Here is a 22,822-nt window from a genome sequence, read left to right on the forward strand (position 1 = left end):
CTCAGGGTGTATATCACAGGGTTATGGATACACTAGCATCGCAACAACACGCGTTCCCTTTCATCTTCATCTTGATCATCATCATCATCATCACATCCACAATGCAACTCACATCCAAATCAATCTTGCTCTTCTTCCTATTCGCTACTACCGTCTTTGCAACTACCAATACTCACTCTCACGCACAAGCTCACGCTCAATCCGGATTCCAATACACCATGGCAAACAAGAACGGTAAGTGGGGGACCTTTTCTTGGTTTGCTTCGGGTTTGCGGTGTAGGAGGGGATCCCTGGGGGGAAATGTGAAACTAGACTCGATGTTACTCACCCGTGGAGACATGATCATTCCCACATCTCCATCTCCATCTCCATCTCCAATCACATGCTCCACAATGACGTCCGTCCGTCCACAATACACAGACATTCTGCAACCTGGATAGCCAACTAGACATCGGATGACAGGACTTGCCACTGATACATACACTTTGCCCGCAGTTATCGTCCAGTTCAAGAAGACCTCTTCGGCGGATGATAGGCAGAAGGCCATCTCCGACCTGACCAGCAAAGGTGAGTGAGACAGTCTAGACTCCCGTCCGACAAGTACTGACGAACGTGTGATATGGTACGATGTACAGGCGCAACCGTTGTCAACGATGATAATGTCAACTCGAAGAGTGAGTCTCCCTCGCCCTCTCCCTCGTACTGCATTTTCCCTCGACTCCCTTCCATGTCGTAGAGAGTACGAGTTGACCCCGTCTTTCTAGTCATGCCATTCATAACCGTCTCTCTCCCCGAAGACAACTTTGGTTCTTTCGAATCCGAGTTCTCGGGCGGTTCTCACTCTGTCGTCGAGCATATCGGTGAGTACATCCGCGACCGTTCATTCAGAGAGGAGGACATCCGCTCATTTGTGTGATATCGCAGAGGCCGACCAGGAAGTCAGGATCCAATAGGTCCTGTCGACTCTGAAATCACGCACTTGCCCCGTTGTTCTCTACGCTTGCAGTAATGTCCATCAGAATGTCATCATGAATGTATTGTATATTGTGCTATGACGTTTTGAAGTTGACGATGCTTTTCGTCATCCGTTACCTCTTCAACCCATATCCTAGTTCCACTTGCAAACCCCTAATCAACCCTTCCAATTCCATTCCTGTCACTCCTCCTTCTCCTCCCATACCAAGCCGAAGTCTCTTCAAAGCGTCTCTCATCACTCCCAAACTAGCCTCCAATCTTCGCCTCGCCTCGTTCTGCAACTTCCTCTGTGTATCTTCGTCCGCAGCTTGTTCCGCCGCTTGACTGTGTAATTGATCATATGAGAGGGTCTTACTATACTCAGCCTGGATGAGAGCAATCGTCGGATGATTAGGCGGATAAGCAAGTTGAGCGCCAGTAAATGCGAGACCGAGTTGAGATATCGCCAGATCGAGCTTGGGAATCGTACGTGGAGGATTGAGTAAGAGCGCATGGAGCCGAAGGAGTGCCAAGAGGGGATGTGAAGAGGGTGGCAGGCGTGCGAGGAGTGCTGGAATAAGGGAAGACAGTGATGATAGTGCTTCGGCCCGGTCTGCGAGGAGTTGATGCGATGAGCATGAGGTCCGCAGGTCGTGGAAGGAAGAGAGAGGATAGTCCAAGAGGCCTTGCTGGGAAGTAAGAAGGATCGACTTACCGAGCGAATCCGACTCATCATGAGAGAGAAGTTCTTTGCCCTTCTCGACCAGCCGTCTCAGCTCGCTCGCGTCCACTCTGAAGTTGTCTCCACAGGCATCGCAGACTGTCGATACTTTACCAACAGCATTGGCGGCTGAGATGCGTCATTGTCAGCTTCACTCGCTTTATCATCCCCGAGTAAAGATCTTTTCTTCCTGTTCCTGAGATCGTGTCGAGGGGACAGGGGGGCCAGGTCGATTCGCCGACTCACCAGGCATTTTCCCCTTACCCTTCTTTCCGCACCCCACATGCAAGACAGACCACCTCGGATCCACCCATTTTTTATCTTTGCTCCTTTCGCATAACGAGCATTGGCATTTGAACCTGTATCGTTCTAGCAGTTCTTTTTGTCGATCGTCAAATGGCGTCGAAACGTCAATATAAGATGTGAGGATCTATTTTACGTTAAGTCAGCTACACTTCTAGGTACATGCTTTCGGGGGGTGCTTCACCTCCTCGCCTGGAGCTATATCTTGTATCGCTATCACTTCCATCTCCCGTCCTTGTGGGAATAGTACCACCGCATTCGGGTAGCAAAAATGATTCGCGAGCGCAACGAGGGGCGAGGTCGATACGCCGATAGGGGAAATGGAAGGTGAAGAGAGGGTGAAAGAATTGACGGGGAACTGGGGCGGGGAAACAAACAGGTGTTGTCAGCATTCATATCGCAAGTACTGGGTAGGGATCGACATAGATCATGCGCAGCACAGTCCGACCTCGCGATCGTGGAGAACGACTCACAGCTGAAACCACATCCATGATCTCTCCAACTCCTCCAAATCCATAATCTACCAATTCGACAGGATCCAACTTCTCCACATCTTCTCCAGGTTTCAACGGTTCTCCAGCTGCAAGGTAATGACGAAGATGTTGTATCTGCTGGCCAATACGCATCAATTCTTTCTCAGGTAAGATCTTGACGTCTACAGGGGGTGGGGCACACACATCAGCCTGACTGTCATCTCCTCGAAGCAGGGGGTTAGATGGGACCTACGAGATTCCATCGCTGCGATCTTCTTCCACTACCGAGTCCCACATCGTCATGATCATCAGCTCACCTCTCGACTCGGAATACCATGTTCAGAGTGACACTCACCCAATCACTATCTTGCCCACCATTCTTCGACCTCTCCTCTTTCCTCCTCCAGATCATCCTCCCTAACGCTCGGACCATATCCGGACCAGCCCATTCGACGTTTGTCCCATCATCTTTCTTGGAAGGGTATGAGCGGAAATACATCGTTCGAAAGCGGGAGAGGGCACGACATTCTGTTTTGTGCGATGGCCAATCGAGGAGTTGGCATTCCTACGAAAAGTAATAACAAAACAAGCTGTGTTAGCGAGACAGATCATAATCGCAGACAGTGGGTGTTGAAATTGCGTCCGAGCAGAAGGTAGCTGATCTGAGGATGGAGGACATCAATGCTTTGCCACCACTCACCCTCGAACAATAATGCAAAGCTTTACATCCCGCACATCTACTCAATTTGACCGTCTCCTCCCTTTGCGCAACGCCGGTATGAGCTCGGAGGAAGCGTTTCTCGCGAGGAGTTAAAAAGCATCCAGAACAAGTATCGAGGAGGTGAGAGGTTGAAAGGACCGATATAGGAGGGTCGGTCTTGAGTATCCGAGAGCCTGAGATGTGCAGCAGTCGTATCAGTACGGTCATATGAGATATGAGAGAAGTTACCCAACGTACCAGGCTTGAATCCCTTCTTAGCTACTAAGCCCCTCCCTCGACCAGGTATCTTCGCGACACCCACATCCCATCGCCTCAGCTCGTCGCGATGTAGCTTCGCAACCGTGTCCTCGTCATCCATATTCAGTCCATCTAGTCCGCTGACGGGCGAAGTTTGATCGTTCGTAGAGATGATCTTCGACGTTGATGCCTCGGAAGTGGATTGAGTTGTCGAGGTCTGCTCCAAAGTCTCGGTAATATCTGTACGCGTCGCTAGTGATTTGGGTTGTCGTCCCTTCCTCGCATCTTTCAACGTTTGAAACGAGGACGATATCATTTTTGCCTAATCACCTGGACGATGCAAAATTCCAGACGCGAGATGTATGACAAGTACCAAAAGTTGGCAAGTGCTGCGGGTCACTATGACACCCTGAGTATCAATGTCGAGTTCCGTGGGATGGGATGGGTGGGATTGATACATCGGAGAATTATATGATTATGCATGATTATCTCTTGTACCTGGAATCAATCAGTCCTTCGTACAGGTAGATCGTTTGTTGCATCGCTAACGTGAATGCAACGATGAACGACGGCGTGCCCGGTGTATGGTGGCGAAGCCGTAATATCTTGTGCGCTATGCGCTATGCACTGTGCGTGATGGGAGAGGGCTGTCGTATGACGATGTAGACACCTCTTAAGCATTGCTCCCACGTCATAATTACAATGCTGCTCCCGTGTCTTTTGCATGAAAGACTCGGTATGACCCACCTGTGAGACTGGATGGTGTGAATCGTAACTTGCTCTGTTAGGGGTATATAATGGCACATCCGCTATACCCCCATACTCTCAGGTTTGGCCAACGCGGCAACGGTAACGGTTACTTTTCCATGGCATGCTGTTGCTATGGTAACAGTCATTCGCGTTGTAAGTCCTGTAAGTGATTAGAAGTGGGTTCGATTCCCACAGCCGTAGCCACTGAGTAGTTTTTTGCCACTCCACTCCTCTGCTGGAGTGCAGCATAGCATAGGGGTATGGTTATTTTATTACAGACTTGCACTACGGGATTCATGTGGTATATAAACCCTCTTACCTGTATACCCATACAAATATGCTCGACGGAGTGTCATAATGGCTGTGGTGGATGCCATCCCCCTCACGTGCATGCCTACAGTGCTATAAGTCCCATAAGTAGGCGGTCCCAAGGTTCAATTCCCGGTCACAGAATCCTTATTTTTTGTCTGCTTCAGTAACTACATCTTTCCGCCTCGAACGGGTGCAGTGCGGAAAGACTTGGCGAACGAAAACGTGTGATAGGGGGTGACCGGTGAAAACCGGTAAGTGATAACGCTGAGTGACTGCAGCAGCGGTATCATGCGTGGGACGCTTGAGGGGGAAACGATACCCGAGAACTTACACTTAACGCTTACCATGTGACTTTAATTCGAGCATCACTCCCTGCCCGCCTGCTTTCTATTTATGCAGGAGCATCTCTCATGACTATATCCACACAGACTGCGATCGTATATGCCCTCCATAGCTCGCGTTCTTCCACATTTCATATCGCATTACACCTTGTGCAATTCTACGAAGCAAGTGATGATCCTTGAATTCGATTTCGCTTCTACTCACGTATTAGGGCTGAGCACTACCATGGCTCAGCGTATTCGAGATCATCTGACCTATGCCCTCCATCACTATCATTTACTTTGAGTAGAACATCACTCAACTTGAGGTTAAACCTTTTATGCCGATGTACTTACTCCTGGTTCTAAACTCACACGACTCCCTGACATACCTCGGCTTCTCACATGAATTGTGTTCAGTTCTGAAGTCGCTTTCATCATCTCTTTCCTCCTGTCTGCTTGTATCGTCCTGCCTTGTGTCTCATGTCCACTGCTCCTCTTTGTCACTAACTGTATACTGTTGTAAAGATGTCTTCGTCAGAATGGGACGACTATTTGCAAAGATTTCATGACCACCAACGGGGTTGCTCTCGACCCGCTCTCGAACCAGGGCTGCACGGTCACGTAGAGCGTACTGTCAATCCCTCCGAAGCAGCGGCGATCCGGAGCAGAAGAAGTAACGATCCCCTACGTCCGCGTACAAGAACCTTCAGGGGCAAGTTCTTCGTCCACATGGGTAGACGGGGGACAGATCAATCCCGGAAATGGATAGAGTGGATCATCATGGTATGTTACATTACGTTTCACTCCCACCACAGCAGACCACATACAAATGCACTGATGTTTAGATGTACAGAGACTGACACCGGGATGGATGAGTAGCGGAATGGTGGAACGATAACACACAAAGTCATTCTCGCCAACTACATTATCTTAGACCTTGATCCAACCCTCTTAGATCGCCCGATCGTACTTCCTATAGTGCCGGAACTCACTCACGATTGGTGAACGATGTCTCGAATCGAAATATGGGAGACTGAAGATATTGTTCGACATCGTGCACATAGAGTAGGGAAGATTGACAAGTCTCTGGATGTAGGTGTGCAGATGAGGGTGCCGGTCTTGGCGAAGCAGTGGGTCCATAGATGTTTGAGCGCACAGAGGAGTTTGGGACAGAAGGATGATTGGGGAGGATGTATGGTGAGGTGAGTCATGCGTCTGAGAGATTATTGAGCCGGTGTAACAGAACGCTGAGACGAGATGAACTATAACCTGTACGATCACAGGGGAAGCTACATCAGCAACGTAAAGAACGATCAGCCCGAACCATCAACTGCTACCCTCAAAACATACACTTCATGTCGGCTCACTACCTCTTTCTCGGCTGCTCAATATTCATCATCGTCACAATCATCATTACACGTGTCGTCTTCGTCAAGTCTGAAAATTCGGTCGGTAGTATCGACCACGCAATCATTGCAATCACCGTCTCCCACCCAGGCGACGACGGTCTCGTCTTATTATGTCAAACGAGAGATCAGAAGCGTTTCATGTGCTACGTTACAAACAGGTCAAGAGGATAGAGAAGGAAAGAGTACAAGTCAGGTTCATGTGTAGTCTTAGTACAACCGGTAGTGCTTTATATAGGTCGTTTGTTGATAAGTTATCGCACATGCATAAGAGTGGGTGTCAATGGACCAACGTCCTACCAAAAGGAAGTGTTGCAAAATAATAACAATTTGGATTGAAAAGAAAATGGGACCACGTTACTCTACCAAACAGCCGTTTCACGTCACGCAGACCAAAAATCGGAACCACTTTCTGCCATTTACTTGAGGCCCTTCCTGTCAATTCGAAGGACAGCTCGTATGACGTCCATCCTGATACCGGGAAGCAACGATTCGATTTTCCAGCTATACTTTTCGATGATATCTAGCAGGTGTCCAACGCTCCTTGACCTCGAGTCGATGTCGGCCTGTCGCATAGCATGTTGATGTCAACAACCGGTACGTACTGTTACAATCGTAGTGTTTCTCTGTACCACTCACATCGGTCACACCGAGACGTGCTTTCAACCCTTCAGCACCACTCATTTGGTCCCACTTGCTGAGCCTCTCTAGAAGGATACTCAACGGTTTGCCATAATTGTCGATGGTCTCATCAAGTACCAGTTGGCTGCCGAAGTACGACTGTATGAATCAGAAGGCTAGTATCAGCATTGTAGCAACCATTTCTATCCAGAGAGGTGCTGTCACACAGATTCGACTTACATGCTTCCAGGCGTCTTTTTGTTCAATCATAGAGTCACTTCTGGTCGATTGGAGCAAGGGCCGCTTGTTCCTTTCTACGCTATTCGCCCTTGTTATAGCATCCGGATAAGACCTCTTTCCCAGTAGCTCTTCTCTCTTGATTGGCGATGTCATAGTCAAAGGCGGACTTGGCGGGGCCATCGCCGGAGAAGGGAGTTCCTGAAGAGCTAGTGGCGACGAAGTGATTGAATGATTTGCCGGAGCTGAAGCCTTCTTCACGATGTATTCCGCTTTAGGAATAAGCTCATCCTTCTCAATACTGTGGAGAGCCCAATCGGTAGAGAGGACTGCTCTGGACCGATCGTCGGCAAGTTCATCGATTAGGCGGATATGTGTTGGATTGGTGGCCATTTCTCCTTTAGCCAGTGGCAGGAGGATAATGATTGCCTTGTCTTTGGTTGTAATAAAGCCAGCACCGACTCTCTGCTTTGGAGTCAGCTGTATCTCACCTCATCAGACGGAAGACCCACCCACCGTTATGGCTATCTCAACAAATCTGCTTGACGCTCCGTCTCCCTCAATGTAGAAGCTGATTGGCAGGAAATCTCTCATGAAGACACCCTGTTGATTGCCCGAAGACGAATTCGTCTTGGTAGATGGGGTATCCCCGGAAAGTATCGGGGTAGCAACAGTCATGTCACCTGTGAACTCATTCATTGTGGAGCATGAGCTTGTTGTGACGGTAAGAGGTTGAAAGCCGGATTGAAAACATTCGGTTGACGATAAAGGCGGTGTCGAAAACTGCATTCTTGGGGCTTTTGACGTTTCTGACTGTTCTGCTTGCAGTAGCAGTTTGGCCTGGATTCGGGGATCCTGTGGAATGGATTGCGATACCTTGGGTGGAGTGACATTGGATGTTTGAGTTGGCGACCAAGAAGAGATTGGTCCGCGTGGAAGTGCTTGCGGACCCGATGGCGATTGTGCCGAGTCGTGCTGTTCAATAGCACTCGGGCCGTCGTGACGTGAGGAGTACGAGCCTTCCCCGGCATGATTGTCCCAGTTGTGAAGAACAGAGGATGCAGTGGGAGACACCGATGGTCTTGGGGGAGTGACCGGGCGACGAGCCCTTGCTATAGGTGAAGGAGATCGGGGGAAATAATGTGGATAGAAGTCGTACTTTCCATCGCATACGATTGAACGAGGACAGTTCTCAAGTCTTGGATCGGAGGTCCCCCTTGAGGTATTGATCGATTATCAGCGGAGCGACTAAAGACATCTGGTAGCTCATGCAGCGAGCAATGAGAGGTGAGTGTAGGCAACTCACCTTATCTCCCAGCCATCGTATCCACTACCAGCTCCTAATATTCTTCCTGCCCTCACACACGCCTCCAACCAATCACTCCTCACCACCACCTTCCTTCCCCTTTCTTTCGCCCCCGAAGGGCCTGCCTGATAAGCAAGGTGTCGGATGATGTCTGGTAGCTCCCAGCGGGTGCTCGTTGAGCTCGATGTGTGATCATCACGTCGACTGGGTATCAATGGTAGAACGAGGTCTTTGCGCAAGTCTGGATCCACAGCGACGATGATGTGAGTAGTTCTGGTGGCCGCAGGAAGGGGAAAGGCTTCACCGCCGTGTAGCTGCGACAGTGAACCTAGTGATCAGCATGATGTTTGGGGTGGCCTAGGATCGTGAAAGTTTCGATGATAAAGTCCAAATCAAGCATGGTATGGAGTTGAAAGGGCACGCGATGGAGAGCATGAAGAAAGGGACACTTGTGCAACATACCTTGATGAAATGTAATAGGCGAGCTTTTGTGGCTACTCTCTCGTTGTCCTCTGTATGAATGCAGAATGTATATCCTCGAAACACTGTAGACGGCAGACTCAACAGCGCCTTGTCCCTCTGACGTGCACGTTCATCTGGAGTCATGTCTCGTCTATCGTCATCGTCATAATATCTTGTCCATCTATCTCTATCGTAATGTCGGAATCTCGCCGCAGCGTGATATGCGTCCCAATCTCTTGAAGGACCTCTTGATCGCCTCATACTGGTGCTGAAGCTGGAGAGAATGCGGAGTTGCAATGTTTCAAGAGCGTTGTCAAAAGTAAATCAACAGAGAAGATAGGCTGGGGTGGGAAAGAAGGATGGGAGGGTTGTTTGTTGAAGTAAAAAAGTCAAGAGAGTGGAAAGGAGGGAGAATATGGAAAGGGGTTTACCTGAAACGAGAACAAAGCGCAATGATAGACAAAATCACGTGGCCAAACTCTGCTATCTCTTGCTTATAATATCGCATCAATGGCCATGGAGGGTACTTACATCGCATACATAAGATGTTAAAGGCAATGTCAGTGCATGCATTGCAATTCCATTGAACACTCGCCGCTGTGCTGACTGGAGTAGGCGGGGTCAACGCACGAACGACCTCGAGGCAAGATGCCGTTCTATTCCAGGATTCCCTGAGACGGTGCCACAGACAATTTGCCACCCAAACAAAGTGGTCGACCTCCACCTTCGTAAATTGATCCCGTTCTTCTCCTCATGTCTCTCTTCAGTTGGGTGCAGCAACTATTTCATTCTTCAGATCTAATTCTTCTCTTTGTGAATCCTATACTGAGAGATTTGTCATCCGCACTGCCAGGGTCCGACTCGATGCGCTAGCTCAGAGCTCACACAATATCAGGCGCACTATAAATTTCGTTCTCTGGACAATATCGCCCAACCCTCCTCTATATCTCACTCGACTCCCCCATGCAACCGGTGAAAAGAAAGACCCCTTCGTGGGCATCTCCCTCACCTGGTCCTGGAACTGGTTCAGGAACAGCGACAGGAGGAATAGGATCCAGCGTTGCTAGTGTTAAGCAAGAAGATGGGGAAAAGGATGCGAAACGCGCGAAGATGAGTGAGTATCTATTTGTGTCAAATCGCCTGCACTCCGTCTTAGGAGGAGTAGAAGGCCTTAGCGCTTCACCTCACATACGTTTAAAGGCCAGTATGGAAACTGAATTGTTGCTGTACAGACAAAGCCGGGCCGAGCAAACCAATCTACACAGCCAGTCACGGAATGTACGATGATGTCCGAACGGCCACCTTGGACCTCTTCCATCTTCTCAAGGTGAGTTAATCGCTACAATTCTTAGCGTGACGGCTTCTCGTGCATTACTCGACCATAGAGAAGGTGAATACTGATGTGTGCACATCGATCTCACAGAAACAAGCTACGATGAGCTACCAGGAGGCGTTCTACCGAGTTCAAGACACAAGTCCAGGTCTCGATGCGACTGCCGCGTTGCAGAAGCTGAAAGAGATGGACAAAGTGGAGTTCAGAGAAGTGAACGAGGTGTTCATGTACATCGTGAGTCTTAAGCTAATTTGTGCATGTGACATGTATGGGGCTACGACCGTTTGTAAAATGACATACTTGCGCCCGACAACTTGCTAATCTGCTGTTCCATCGTTCAGCCCGACCCCACCCTCAACTCCATAACAGAGATCCGTAACCACATCCGAGTCCACTCCACACTCACATCAGGGATACCGATAAAATCTCTTCGAGATATGTTACCAACTGGTATTGCGCAACTGGGCGAGTTGGAAGAAAAAGGCGATATATTGATCATGCGAGCTCTTTCGGGACCTTTCAAGGACATCCCTCTGCCAAGATTGGGGAGAAAGAATGTGAACGGGCTGAAGATTATGGAAGGGGGTAATGCGAGATGGAAGACTGTCTTTTGGGATCATGCGAGGGAGGCTGGGAAAGCTGGCAAGAAAGTAGATGAAGGTGGGTAGCATGATCTTTCTTCTTCTTCGCGCAAGCACATCGCAAGTATGAGGCACCAAGAAGCCAACTCTACGTGACAGAGCTGACTTCTTACTTCTACAGAATTCATATTCAGCTGGGCAGACGTTCCTATGGCCGAGAACGACGACGTCATGAAGCTGCTAGCCGAAGGTGATTTGGCTCGTGCATCTATGTTTGGAGAATCCAACTGATACCTACTTCAATCCGCAGAGGAGCTCACCGCCAGTTCGGCAGTGCCAGTCGCTCCCAAAGTCGTCCCGACCAACCAGGGCAAGAAGAAGAAGAAGGCCCATCGTGCATTGAAGATCACCAACACGCATATGAAAGAACTGGTATGTGCGCCACGATGTGAAACCCCGAAAGAGGATGATAGCAAGACAGCTGACTTTTTGTCGTTCTCTGTTGCATAGGGTATCGATTTTACGAAAGATTACGAAGCGCCTACGTGAAGCATGCATTGATATGTATGATGTACGAACACTGGACGGGGGAAGAGATGACTTGTGACTTTACTGCTGATGCACGCCAAAGGTTGAGCGGAAGATGACGTCGTATTGCTTTTGCTTTTGAATTCTAGGCTTTATTGATAATCTTGCACCCGATTAGCGGTCAAACCAGTCAACCAACTATGCCACGATAGATTCCGTGGCGTTTTTGTTATTGTTGTTGTATGACGATCTCGATTCGTATATGTCAATAGCTGTTTACAGCGCCCCCAAAGATCATCGAGGATAAGCTACAAGGAGAAGACGATGCATATTTTGGCAGTAGACATCATCCAGATGGTATGCACAACCTACACAGGCGTACATGATGCATGGAAGAGTTGTAGATCGATGCACTAAAGGTGACATTCACTTTATGGTGGTTTCTGAATTTGTTGACGGGTTTTCATTGTTTACCCTGAATTCCAGAACAACTTGCTCTCTTCAGTTGGTTCAGATCAATCACTCAATCGATTGGTTGGTTGCTTAGTTGGTTGCTTGTTCACCTCAACTCTATCCATTCCATATCTCTCACCTCTACCTTTCCCTCTTCTTCACGTCGCTTGGTAAGAGAAGCGTCTTGGTAGAACCTTGACATTCACCCATTTAGATATTGACGACTTGAAAAAACCGGACCGAAATTCCATCTTCTACACACTCTGCCTTTGAACCTCCTCACTCCGTTCTTCTTCCTCTCCCTGCACCGTTCAGACAACCCTCCATTCTTGTTTTGTCAAACCTTGCATCGTCAAGACCTCAGTGTGTATATCCCTTCTGCTCTCGACTTGGTCTTGTTGTTCTGGAAGAAGAGCTTGAAGGTGAGTCTCGGTTGGTCATTGTTTGTGTTCGGTGGTGGAGGGGGGGTGTGAGGGAAAACAACAAGGGTAGCAGAGACAATGGCTCTGTCTGTCGCTTAGATCGTCTTCACCTTCCTCGCACTTCATCAATCCTGCACCACCCAGAGGTGTATCATCGTCTGCTCTCATGCTTGACCGTGCTAACGACTTGGACTCGGTGCATAGCTCTCACTTGTTGCCCAAAAAATCCGCCCTATCTGGTCCATGATTGGTGGGCGTTGAATTCATAGAGCAAGGATCAGGCAGGAAAATCGGAAATAGGTCTCACCTCCAACAAAAGACATGCCTGCAGCTGTCAACAAGTCGTTATTAGGTGCCCAACAGGTGAGTGTTGACCCACTCTCCATGCCGTTTAGCGAAAACAAACTGGATGTTCTCATCGATGTCGCTGACGTGCACCTTCCTTCCTTCCCTTCAGCCATCACCCACACGTACTTCCCCTCGAAAGATATCTCAGACCCGTCTGTACCCCACTCCACTATCTATGTCCCCCTCCACTTCGTCCACAGCCACTGCCGTACTTCGCTATCCACCTTCTTTCGATCCTCATCACACCTCCTCTCGATACCCTTCTCAGCAGTACACCCCTTATTCACCCTATCGTCCGGGCGAGTATGGCAGATCGGAGAGAGGTCTAGCTAGTGAGAGAACAAAGATCGAGAGAAAGTTGTTCGACGATGAGGAAGGTAGTGCTGTGAGAGATATGGGGGAAGATGGAGACAAGTTGATGGTTGTCGATCAACAAAGAAAGGGACGAGACGATACAGCGAGCTCACCACTCGCTCCTGCCTTCGAGGCAAAGATGGTTTTACGCAATGGAGCAAGTATAGATTTGATCTCATGGTGAGTTCCTTCCTCGGATTTGAGAATATCACGATAAATGCTCATCGATGTGTGCTGTGGTCTTCTCTAGGCTACGAACAAACTTCCATCACATCCCACCACCACACACCGTTCTCACCCCATCTATGCCTCTGAACGGTATTCGTCATCTTCTCCTCGAGCGATTCCCACGAGCTCCCGAAGTCGAGGAGCTCTCGAAGGCTGTCTTGGCCGCATTCCCTCACTCACAATGGGACTACCCGACCGGGACCAGCTCAGAGCCGCCCACCATCCGAGGTCTCGTATGGCACGGCAAGGACATTGCGGACGAAGACGAAGTCGACGAGCCTATCAAGCCCAGTGTACGAAGTTCTGCGCACATTCACAGTAGAGCAAGACTATCGACAGGAACAGGCACATCAAAGGGTAAACAAACCTCTCGTAGCCCAACTCAATCGACACTCGTTTCCCCCATCTCAAGCTCGAAGCGACATCTTCCCGACACTCCAGCCAGATCAGTATTGGAAGAGTTTGCAGAGATCGCTACGCTTGCTGAAAAGACACCTGTTACTAAGGCGAAGTCCTTACCTGGGGAGCCACTCGCTCCTTCCCCGACATACACATTCGGTAACATCGCTCATGCGTTCGACCATAGCACGTTGCTAAGTCGCAAGCGTCCAGCCAGTCAGAGTCCTGAGCTGGGACATCGACGACGAGCAAGCACACCGGACAAGCTGCATGGGTTACTAGCTGCGGCAGAAGCGGTGGAGGGCAGTCCTATCACTTCAGTGTTGGGTCACAAACGTCGAAGGACGATCGGCGGTCCTGGTACAGCGAGGGACTTGATGAACATGCCTCGAAGGGCAAGATCGTCACGAGGAACGCTATCCCCACCTATGCGAGGGTTGTCGCTTCTACCTCAAGTATCGGAAGACATCGACTACATGGTCCCTCTCAACGACACAGCTTCCTTCGCATCTCCTCACGGATCAGAAGAGGATGCGGCGTCGAATGCTCTTCCAGCCATGTCCTCAAAGAGAGCAGCGACATCATCTTCTGCCTCTCAATCTTCCATCATCTCGCAAAACCTTCCTACCGCCGCTTCGAGCTCATCACTACCGTCAACCACGAACTCGAGTAGCGCCACCGGTACTAGCGGAGGTGGAGGACGTAAGGTTAACGAACTCCCGACGGACGGTGATGCGCCTGGGTACGATTGCAAACCACCTTATCCTTATCATGAGATGATAAGACATGCGATCGAGAATGCGCCGGATACGAGATTACAACTTAGTCAGATCTACTCGAGTATCGCGGATAGGTTCCCGTTCTTCAAGACGCTCGATGAGAAGAAGACGGCTGGGTGGCAGAATTCCATCAGACATAATCTCAGTCTAAAGTGAGTGATTGTTCTTCACTTCCATTGCTTTCTGGCCTAATGCTGACCTTGACACAGGAAAATGTTCGTCCGAGTCAACAAAGTCGATGGGGTACCGGACGAATCAGGGGGTAAAGGCGGTTGGTGGACCGTCCAACCTGGTGTACCTGATGAAGGTCGACCTGGTCGAAAGGCCAAAGCGAAGAAGGCGAAAGTGGGTTCTCAGCAGCCTGAGGAAGGGGCAGGAGGTGGAGAGTGGATCGAGCATGTGAATGTGAATGGGGATGGGGATGAGAGTGCACAACTCGGGGAACAGGAAGAAGAGCAAACGCAAGGACAAGGGAAGGAGGCGAAGCAGGAACAGATTTATGAGCATGAGCAAGGGTATGCGCTCGCACCAGCTTGGGCCGGTGTAGAGGGTGTACATGCGGGAAGATAACATCTTTCGCCATCGACACACTCGTTGGATGGGCTCTTCGCGTCGCTCTGCTTCTCTCCCTTGTACTGTACTCGTAAACTCATTCTTATCTGCCTTGCGCTCTGCGCTTCGCTCTGTAATCGTAATCGTAATCGGCTTGCTACCATCAACTTGTACCCCTTCTACATTTTATCATTCTTTTTCGCTATACTCATGACGGAAACACCTTGGGGCGGAACTCTCGGTGCAAGGGAGGGGAGGGGAGGGGAGGGGAGGGGGAAGGGAAGTAGGTTGGAACACCTATGGGCAAGAAGGAAGTATGAGGAAGTTGGACGGAGGTTGGGGAACGGAGGAAAATCAAAATTGAATAAGGAATGAATGAAATACGTTGATAAACGAAAGAAATGAATCTGCTCTTCGCATCTCACAAATGTTCGCCACATCAGCAGGACATAATGTACACCAACAGTACTTCCTTTCATGTCTGCAACACCATTCAAATATATATTTTCTTGACCGCCGTACCCTATGTTGCAAGCTGCATATGGAGACTACTGTACACGTGATACTAGCATAGTACGAGTTTCACGAGTTGAGATTCTTCTTGCATTGCACTACGAGTATACTACACGAAACCAGTGATTGAGAAATTACAGCACTCTTTTTTCTCCGACAATCCATAACAAAGTAATTACGATATCCTCTTCTTGTGTACTAGGCAGCCTACTGACCCACACCCAACCTGGCATTTTGAGCCTTCTGCACGTCCGTCACATACTTTTTCATTCTCCACGGAGCGATCCCTTTCTCATACATCTCATCCAATTCTGCAGGATTACGTTGTGCTACCTCTGGTAGATAGAGGATTGTCAGACAGAAGACGACGAGACCGAATCCGAGGAAGATGAATGCAGCGTTGTAGGTGTTACCTCCAAGTCGAGCACCGCCGTCGACTACAGCACGACACGGGTCAAACGTCAGCTTGCTGTGAACACGTGTATACACGTAGATAGAGTAACGGAACGCTGGACTTACGAAGCATGATAGGTACAGAAGTGTTGAAAGTGAGACCGAAGATGACGGCGATACCAGAACCAAGACCTGAAGTCCTGGCTCGTAATCGTTGAGCAGCAACTTCACCAGCGAAACTCCAACCGAAAGCACCGACTACAGTACGCAAACGTACTCATCAGCCATTGTACGAAGATACCACTTGAACAACCCTTTTGATCGTCTTGCAAAGGAGAACAACTTACGACCAACACTTCCAGCTGACCAAACACAGGCGATAAAGATCAAAGCATTCTTGGTCGACTCGTTATGCGGGATATGTCCCAAGATCCCAATGATCAGAAGCGCGAAACAACAGACACCGGTGAGGACGATGGTGATGTTTCGTCGGCCCATTCGGTCAGTTGTGATGGCGAAGATGATCACGAAGAATACCTTGATGGCGACTGTGACAGAGCATGCATTGTCAGTTTGTTTGTGAAATCTCTGAGCTTCTCGTGGTGACTTACACAAGATTGAGGTAATTTCGAAGGCATTGGTGAACCCAGCTTCGCGGAAGAACACTGTTGCGTGATATGTGAGTTCGACCTTCAACTGACGATTGTTGAGTGGAGTCAACTTACAAGACGCGTAGCCGGAAAGGAATGCGAGACCGGTCAACTGCTGACAACTGGCAGGAAGGGAAGCGGCAATGGTACGTCTCTATGACCGTGACAAAGACCGCGTTAGTGCTGCTACTTTACTTGAGTAGTCTCGGCACCATAGCTAGTGGTGTTTTGAGAGAGTAGTATTGCAAGGAAGTAGGGTATATTAAACTCACCAAGTTGGAACCTTGGAAACACTCCGCATACGTCCTCAAGATACTCCTGAAACTCTGATCCTCTAGGCCCAACGACGCAAGACGTTCTTGCTCTTCGATGATGATGTTCTTAATGATGTCGTATTCGGCATCGACGTCGTAACCTTCGACATTACCGTTGACTCGTCGGAGAACGGCCCGACCTTGTTCATGCAATCCTCTTGCAGCAAAGTAGGCTGCGGCAAGAGTCAGCGACGTGCACCATGGCTATGTCTGACGTTCGGTTTTCCACTCACAAGGCGTCTCAGGGAGATAGAGAAAGATGGGAAGCATGATACCGAGGAATCCCCATCTGCGAATACAAAGTTGTCAGCAACGATGCCCGATCACAGACATTGTCTGACAGAAATGTCCACTTACTGCGTAAGGACCGGGATCTTCCATTCCAATTCCCCCACAGTCTGTTTACAGATGAACAATATCAATGGAGCCATAAATCCACCGGTATGGTTCCAACACGAGTATGTCAATAACATTCCACCACGGATGTTGACGGGAGCCCATTCGGTGACGTAGATTGGTAGGGTGGCTTGAAGACATCCCACTCCCACACCGGCGAGGAGTTTGGCCCCGGCCCATTCTCGCCATGTCTTGGTGAACGTCTCGATCATGATTGACTTTGAGAATGAGAGTTCGATCACACAATCTATCAGCAAAGATCTACGCAACATACACTGTGGTGGCACACATGAAGACTTACGCCGAAGAGGATACACCAGAGAAGGTACAATGTCTTCTTTCGACCAATCTTGTCAGACACAGGATTGAGCAAGACCATACCAGCGAGCTGACCACTAGGGATCGTTCAAACGAGACATCGTCAGCGTTATGCATGCATCGGAAAGGGTGTAGAAAGCAACGTACAGTGATTGGAGAGCACCCCATAGGGCGGTACTGGAGGTTGTCAAAGCCCATTTCTTTGTGACGGGGTTGTATGCCCCGACTTGGTGGATGAATCCGGTGTTGGCGATGACATTTCCGTTGAGGTTGATCTGAGTGAGGGGCAGTCATATCTTATCAGCTTCGCTGTTCATGCATCTATAGTGCTGAGGGTATCAGCGTCAGTCAAATACCCACCTGGTATCCATCGGCTGCCGCTGCGAAACAGATCAGATTGCAGATGAGAATCGCCTGGTCTCACGTCAGCCAATGTATTAACCACACCGGTGTCGCGAACTCACCTTCCAGAATCGCTTGACAGTCTGCCAGTTGCTCAATTGATCGAGATCAGATTTGAGCACTGGTGCTTTGAGGATATCGTCCCCGTCTTTGGTATCTTCGACGTGAAAGAGTTCGGGCTTGATCTCCTGGTTTGCAGCGGCCATTGTCGGTGGTGATCAGCGCTGTAGGTTAAGACAAGCTCAAGTTTCGCGTTGAGGTCGTCTCGTTTAGTAGTGAGTTTTATGATATAGTGAGTCGACGGCTACGCGTTCAGTAGCAATGAGTAATGTTGAGTGCTGCGAATAACAGGCAGATAATCTGATCCGCTTGGATTTCGGGGCTAACATCCTCCTTTCGATATATATCTATCTCCTCTCCTCTAGACTTGTCGGTCCAAGGCAGCTGAGTAGTAGCGCTGTGCCTTCCAAGGGCTTAAAGGGGAAGAAAGGACTCCACCTAGTACAACAGTCTACGAGTACCGTACTTACCCCGAGGGGCAACACGCGCGGCGCGGGGCTCTCTTTGCGTTGTGGTCTGGTGGATATGGGCAGATCATTACTCCGTTAGTTGACAATTTAGCGTCTTTCCTACCACGGGAGACCCTCCGAGGTGGATTTACGTACAAGGCAAGTTAATTAGACATGACCGAAAATACTTTCAGGTCAGATGCTTGGCACCCATCTCAACTAAAGCGCGGTGTGGAGGTGGATTTCGATTTTTCGGATGAAAGATAAAGCTCAATAAAGGTACAGACGTTGTGCTCCCACTTCTGATCAATTGATGGATACTGTACATATCCACCTGCACCTCGCCCTCTGTCCCTCCTGCTGATTGTGGGTATGGTTTAAGCTTGTTCATGATCATTCGTAGGATTCGTAAGATATGAAGTGATCAGGAGATCAATGTACATCGGGATTATGTCAGTGCGGTGGATCCGAAGTTTATCGGCTGATCCGGCCCTGTATCTCAAGTCCGAACACCAGCTGTACCTCTATAAATCATCTCATGACTTTGATTATTAGTGTACTCTGTGAGGTAGTATTGGTATCGGATCGTGTTCCGACATTTGAGTTCACAATCGGTTCAATCGTAAACCGGGTTGTACGAAGGATGTCCACCGGACAGCCGATTCACCGAAGTATATAAGTCATAACCAACACTGAATTGATTTGTCAGCTGTCTAATAGCTCTGTCACAGAGCACACGTCTGTCTGTCTGGCGTGGCAAAGTGGACATATTCTCTATGCATGCAGTCTGACGACCAGTGCGTCGAAACTCATTTGACCAGACCGTTGGCCTCGAACTAACTGCTCTTCCCTCGGTTTTGTCAAGTATAAGAGAAACGGGTTTCACCAGTGGATTATGCCTCCGGCGAGACGTAATCGTTTCCCAGTCATCATCGCAGAAGCAAGGTCTCTCCAACTCATGATGCGAGATTTGGTATGTCGGTTCCCTTGAGAATCAACGGTCCTCGTCCTCGTCCTCGGAAAGTTAGGCATGTGCTCTGTGACCACAGAGGGAAGCGGCGATGACCGAGGAACATCAACTACAACGACAACAATAGACGTTTCAGATTCATTTCGAGGGTTCTCGGTCATGGCGCTTTTTGTTTTTGTTTTTGTTTTTGTTCTGTTTCCACTGTGTGTGTACCAATGCACGCAAGCACACAGACACCACACAAATGTTCCTTCTAGAAGGAGGCGCAGAGACAATGGAGTACTCAGGGCACTGAAGTTGAGGCATGGGTTACCGTATAAGGGGGATCGGACAATCTTGAGGCTTATCGCCTGAAGTTGTTGATGCGTCTTCGCTATGACCGTTGACTCCTACTCCGATGACATCGCTCGAGCCTGCACGCCCTCTCAAAACAAACAAATAGTCACAAACATATCAACAACATCTTTCAAAACAGTCGACTTGATCACTTCGGATTTGACTTTGTACATAGACATTAACGTGGTGAGAACAACTGTCCATTCGTGGTCTTGTCTACTGTATCATAATGAACGGACCGAGCGTAACACCGACATCCAAGATATTCGATGGACTCGTTTTCTATGTGGAAGAACATGGTAGGGCATCTGATCAAGCTTGTAGTATCAAAGATGATGTAAAGGTGAGCTTCGCTCCCATCTCCATTCGCACTACGCCTGACTTTCCTTCTGTAGAGAAATGGCGGAGTAATAGCCCCATCTCCTCGTACTCCGATCGTCAACTTCATCCTGGTGTCTTTCCCTCATACACAGCGACCATTCACCATCTACACCAAATCGCGAAACTGGAATGGCGCTTATCATGACAAGAACGGCTGGAATACTCATCGCTTAGTGGAGCATTTCGGCGAACTGGTAGATGATGAAGGGAGGATGGTGGATAGAGCCAACAGAGCGGTCTTGTCTTGGGGCTGGGTAGGGAGATGTATTGCGGAGAAGAAGTTCTTGGGTCGGCCAGAAGGTTGGGGAGGATACTATGTCCGGTAAGCTGATGAATTGAAGCTCAACTTGTCGCAACGTGCTGACCTGACCTTGATAGTGGGAAATATCATGAAGACGAAAGTACTGGTCCTCAATTTCTTACCGCAGCCATCACAGATCCTTGCTCTAGCCATATCGTTCCGACTGCACCTCGCACACCCCCTTGTCTCCCCTTGAGAATTGGGTCTCCTCCAAGACCCAGTAAGATACGAGAAGAGCCGATCATCATCCCTCCCTTCTCCCTGCAGTGTCCTCCGCAAGCCGCAGACCTACCCAAAGATCCTCGTGTCCCTGCGAGATCATTCAAATTAGCCAGTGGATCGAGCGCTCGTGCAGATCTTCGAGGGACTGCGCAGTCTTTCAGACTAGTCAGTGGATCGACGGTTCGTCCGCCTTTTCCTGCTGTGCTCTTCAAGTTGGCTCCTGCTACCCCCTTCAAACTGGTCAGATCCGGACGACCTCCAATCCCAGTCGGGGAACCTCCCACCCCTCCCGAGAGTATCATTCTCAGAGCGGAGTCCGAGGCACTTAGCATTGAACCGGAGACCAAGCCTAATCTGGAGATTTGCGACGATGATGTCGAAGGACCGGAGTCCAAAAGCGATAATGACGTCGAGATCGTTAACAATTCAGCCCCAGTCCGATCGCGCGATTCTATGTTCTTCGACTGGCGAATTGGCCGTATCCCTAAAAGATCAAATGTTGCTAGCGGCAGCGGGAGTACAGTGACCTGTGTCATGTGAGTCCGATTTTCCAACGAAGCTATCCTATGTTTCAGCTGATGGTGATGATAGCGATCTTACGGCCGATAGCGATGAAGAAAGCGAAGCCGAGCAAAGGCAGACGACTGGTCATGAAGAATCTGTTGTCGAGAACAAGTCCCGGAGTGACATATTCAGACAAGGTCCTGCCCCTATGACCTTTTACATCCCTCTTGGAAACGATCTGCTGAAATTCAGCATCGAGGTGAGTCTACTTAGTCACGCTTGGCTGCCATTCGATTTCCCCCGTAAAATAACAATACTGATTGCGTTGCATCTTGTCTCGCATCAGAGCGCAGGAGGAAAAGTGCTTGACTCACTTGCGAAGGTACAGCAGATCATTATTCCCAGGGAATCAACGACGACCACGGACCTTAATCAAGCGGAATCGCTCACTACAGCCGAGGAATCGCTACTGAAGACCAAGAAACCGTGGCAACGGATCATCTCCTCGAGGTGGGTCTTAGCGTGTCTGAAGGAGGGACACCAAGTCGCCGAGGGTCCCTTCATGATGTCATATCAGAAGTCGTCAAATACTTCGATCCGGCCACCTACTCCTAATCAGGCTATCTCACTGCCAAGTCCGCCCCCGTCTGTCTCGCCACAACGGTCGATACCCAGTCCCTTAACCAAAGACGCTTTGGGCCCTCGCAAACGGCATGCGTCTGCAGCGAACGCTAGTCCCCGCCGCGACCCAGCTAAGAAGCTACGGATCCGTCGATCTCCCAATGGTGCACCTAAATCTCCGGACATGTTGATAGAGGCCCGCTTGCTGGAAGACGCCTCGTTGCAGTCAGATGTAAGTGGCGTCGCTCGCGTGACCGTTCGGTGCACCGACCAGCGCTGATGAAATCGCTTGCAGAATCCCCCGAATGAACACCTCCGGTGTCCTGAGGCAGTACCGTTTCTTCTCAAGGGCCCCAGAGCATCACCTACCGAGATGGAATCGTTGCGGTATCTACTCGCCCTAGCCCCCAAGGACTGGGATCGTCAAGGGACTTTGACGAAGTTCTTCAGAGACCTCCGAACAAAAGTGAGCTTCTCTCCACGCGATCACGAATGTCGCTGTGAGGTGTTATGTATAAGTAACTTACTTTCTGTCCTCCACAGCATCCTGAACGGGATTGGCGAAAGTTCCATACTAGACACAAGAAAGATATTCAAACCAAATTAGAGATGATGGGGGTAGATCTGAAAAGCGTATATGGGAAAGTGACGTCTGCTAAACCTGTTGAACCTGTGGTGGTGATAGTGGATGATAACGGTGATGATGAGGAAGAGGCGATAGAGCGAGATAGTATATGGGGAACTGACGGAGAGTCTGTCAACGAGGATGATGCTGTGCGGTGATATTGCTCGCGGCGATGACCGAGCTCCGAAAGACAAGACAATAGCTGTTTCAGGTCACTTTGTTATTATTACTTTCGTTTGTGTTTGTGTTGATTGTTATTCTACGCGATGCTTGATTGTTCGCATCTAGGTATCTGCTGATGTATATATGTGTGTACGCAATGTTGGCGATCGCCTCTGTGCGTGAGTGAGCACAAGGATCAATGTACTGGGGACCAGTGTAGACTGAGTAACACGGAACAATAGCCAGGCGTCCGAGCACTCTGGTGTTCAGGTCCACCCCGTTTCATATCTAAAGACAGAGCGGTTAGCTATGACAACTTACCATCTAAGTTGCTCGACTTCTGTTGACATCCATATCTAAGTTTGCTCCTGGATGCTTCTGTCTGCCTGTACATACTAACCC

General features: G+C 49.3%; 7 protein-coding genes across 7 annotated transcripts; 4 read left to right on the forward strand and 3 right to left on the reverse strand.

The window, feature by feature from the left end:
- Positions 1-101: 101 nt before the first annotated feature.
- On the forward strand, positions 102-953 carry CI109_104388 (uncharacterized protein; the record flags this gene model as incomplete). The annotated part of the gene is made up of 5 exons (XM_032005368.1): positions 102-234; positions 496-567; positions 636-674; positions 765-860; positions 925-953. The coding sequence occupies 5 exons, from the start codon at positions 102-104 to the stop codon at positions 951-953; spliced, it is 369 nt and encodes a 122-aa protein (XP_031860329.1).
- Positions 954-1,088: 135 nt separating this feature from the next.
- On the reverse strand, positions 1,089-3,725 carry CI109_104389 (uncharacterized protein; the record flags this gene model as incomplete). The annotated part of the gene is made up of 9 exons (XM_032005367.1): positions 1,089-1,567; positions 1,670-1,804; positions 1,922-2,105; positions 2,163-2,336; positions 2,452-2,633; positions 2,705-2,732; positions 2,807-3,016; positions 3,152-3,345; positions 3,410-3,725. 9 exons carry the CDS (start codon positions 3,723-3,725, stop codon positions 1,089-1,091), a joined length of 1,902 nt encoding a protein of 633 aa, XP_031860328.1.
- Positions 3,726-6,619: 2,894 nt separating this feature from the next.
- CI109_104390 (uncharacterized protein) lies at positions 6,620-9,087 on the reverse strand (the record flags this gene model as incomplete). Its single annotated transcript, XM_032005365.1, has 6 exons — positions 6,620-6,766; positions 6,840-6,980; positions 7,062-7,523; positions 7,575-8,274; positions 8,365-8,678; positions 8,827-9,087. The coding sequence occupies 6 exons, from the start codon at positions 9,085-9,087 to the stop codon at positions 6,620-6,622; spliced, it is 2,025 nt and encodes a 674-aa protein (XP_031860326.1).
- Positions 9,088-9,789: 702 nt separating this feature from the next.
- CI109_104391 (uncharacterized protein) lies at positions 9,790-11,289 on the forward strand (the record flags this gene model as incomplete). The annotated part of the gene is made up of 7 exons (XM_032005364.1): positions 9,790-9,940; positions 10,059-10,153; positions 10,250-10,393; positions 10,501-10,819; positions 10,922-10,990; positions 11,051-11,172; positions 11,251-11,289. 7 exons carry the CDS (start codon positions 9,790-9,792, stop codon positions 11,287-11,289), a joined length of 939 nt encoding a protein of 312 aa, XP_031860325.1.
- A 1,175-nt stretch (positions 11,290-12,464) lies between these two features.
- Positions 12,465-14,821, forward strand: CI109_104392 (uncharacterized protein; the record flags this gene model as incomplete). The annotated part of the gene is made up of 4 exons (XM_032005363.1): positions 12,465-12,506; positions 12,601-13,025; positions 13,096-14,403; positions 14,461-14,821. 4 exons carry the CDS (start codon positions 12,465-12,467, stop codon positions 14,819-14,821), a joined length of 2,136 nt encoding a protein of 711 aa, XP_031860324.1.
- A 702-nt stretch (positions 14,822-15,523) lies between these two features.
- CI109_104393 (uncharacterized protein) lies at positions 15,524-17,995 on the reverse strand (the record flags this gene model as incomplete). The annotated part of the gene is made up of 12 exons (XM_032005362.1): positions 15,524-15,753; positions 15,836-15,967; positions 16,057-16,257; positions 16,321-16,374; positions 16,435-16,513; positions 16,632-16,846; positions 16,907-16,962; positions 17,031-17,287; positions 17,371-17,464; positions 17,535-17,662; positions 17,748-17,801; positions 17,852-17,995. 12 exons carry the CDS (start codon positions 17,993-17,995, stop codon positions 15,524-15,526), a joined length of 1,644 nt encoding a protein of 547 aa, XP_031860323.1.
- A 1,838-nt stretch (positions 17,996-19,833) lies between these two features.
- Positions 19,834-22,416, forward strand: CI109_104394 (uncharacterized protein; the record flags this gene model as incomplete). The annotated part of the gene is made up of 7 exons (XM_032005361.1): positions 19,834-19,947; positions 20,000-20,307; positions 20,364-21,044; positions 21,100-21,271; positions 21,359-21,865; positions 21,929-22,099; positions 22,177-22,416. The coding sequence occupies 7 exons, from the start codon at positions 19,834-19,836 to the stop codon at positions 22,414-22,416; spliced, it is 2,193 nt and encodes a 730-aa protein (XP_031860322.1).
- Between the last annotated feature and the right edge of the window lie 406 nt (positions 22,417-22,822).

Source organism: Kwoniella shandongensis, chromosome 7, assembly GCF_008629635.2.
Source record: "Kwoniella shandongensis chromosome 7, complete sequence".
NCBI classification, from domain to species: domain Eukaryota; kingdom Fungi; phylum Basidiomycota; class Tremellomycetes; order Tremellales; family Cryptococcaceae; genus Kwoniella; species Kwoniella shandongensis.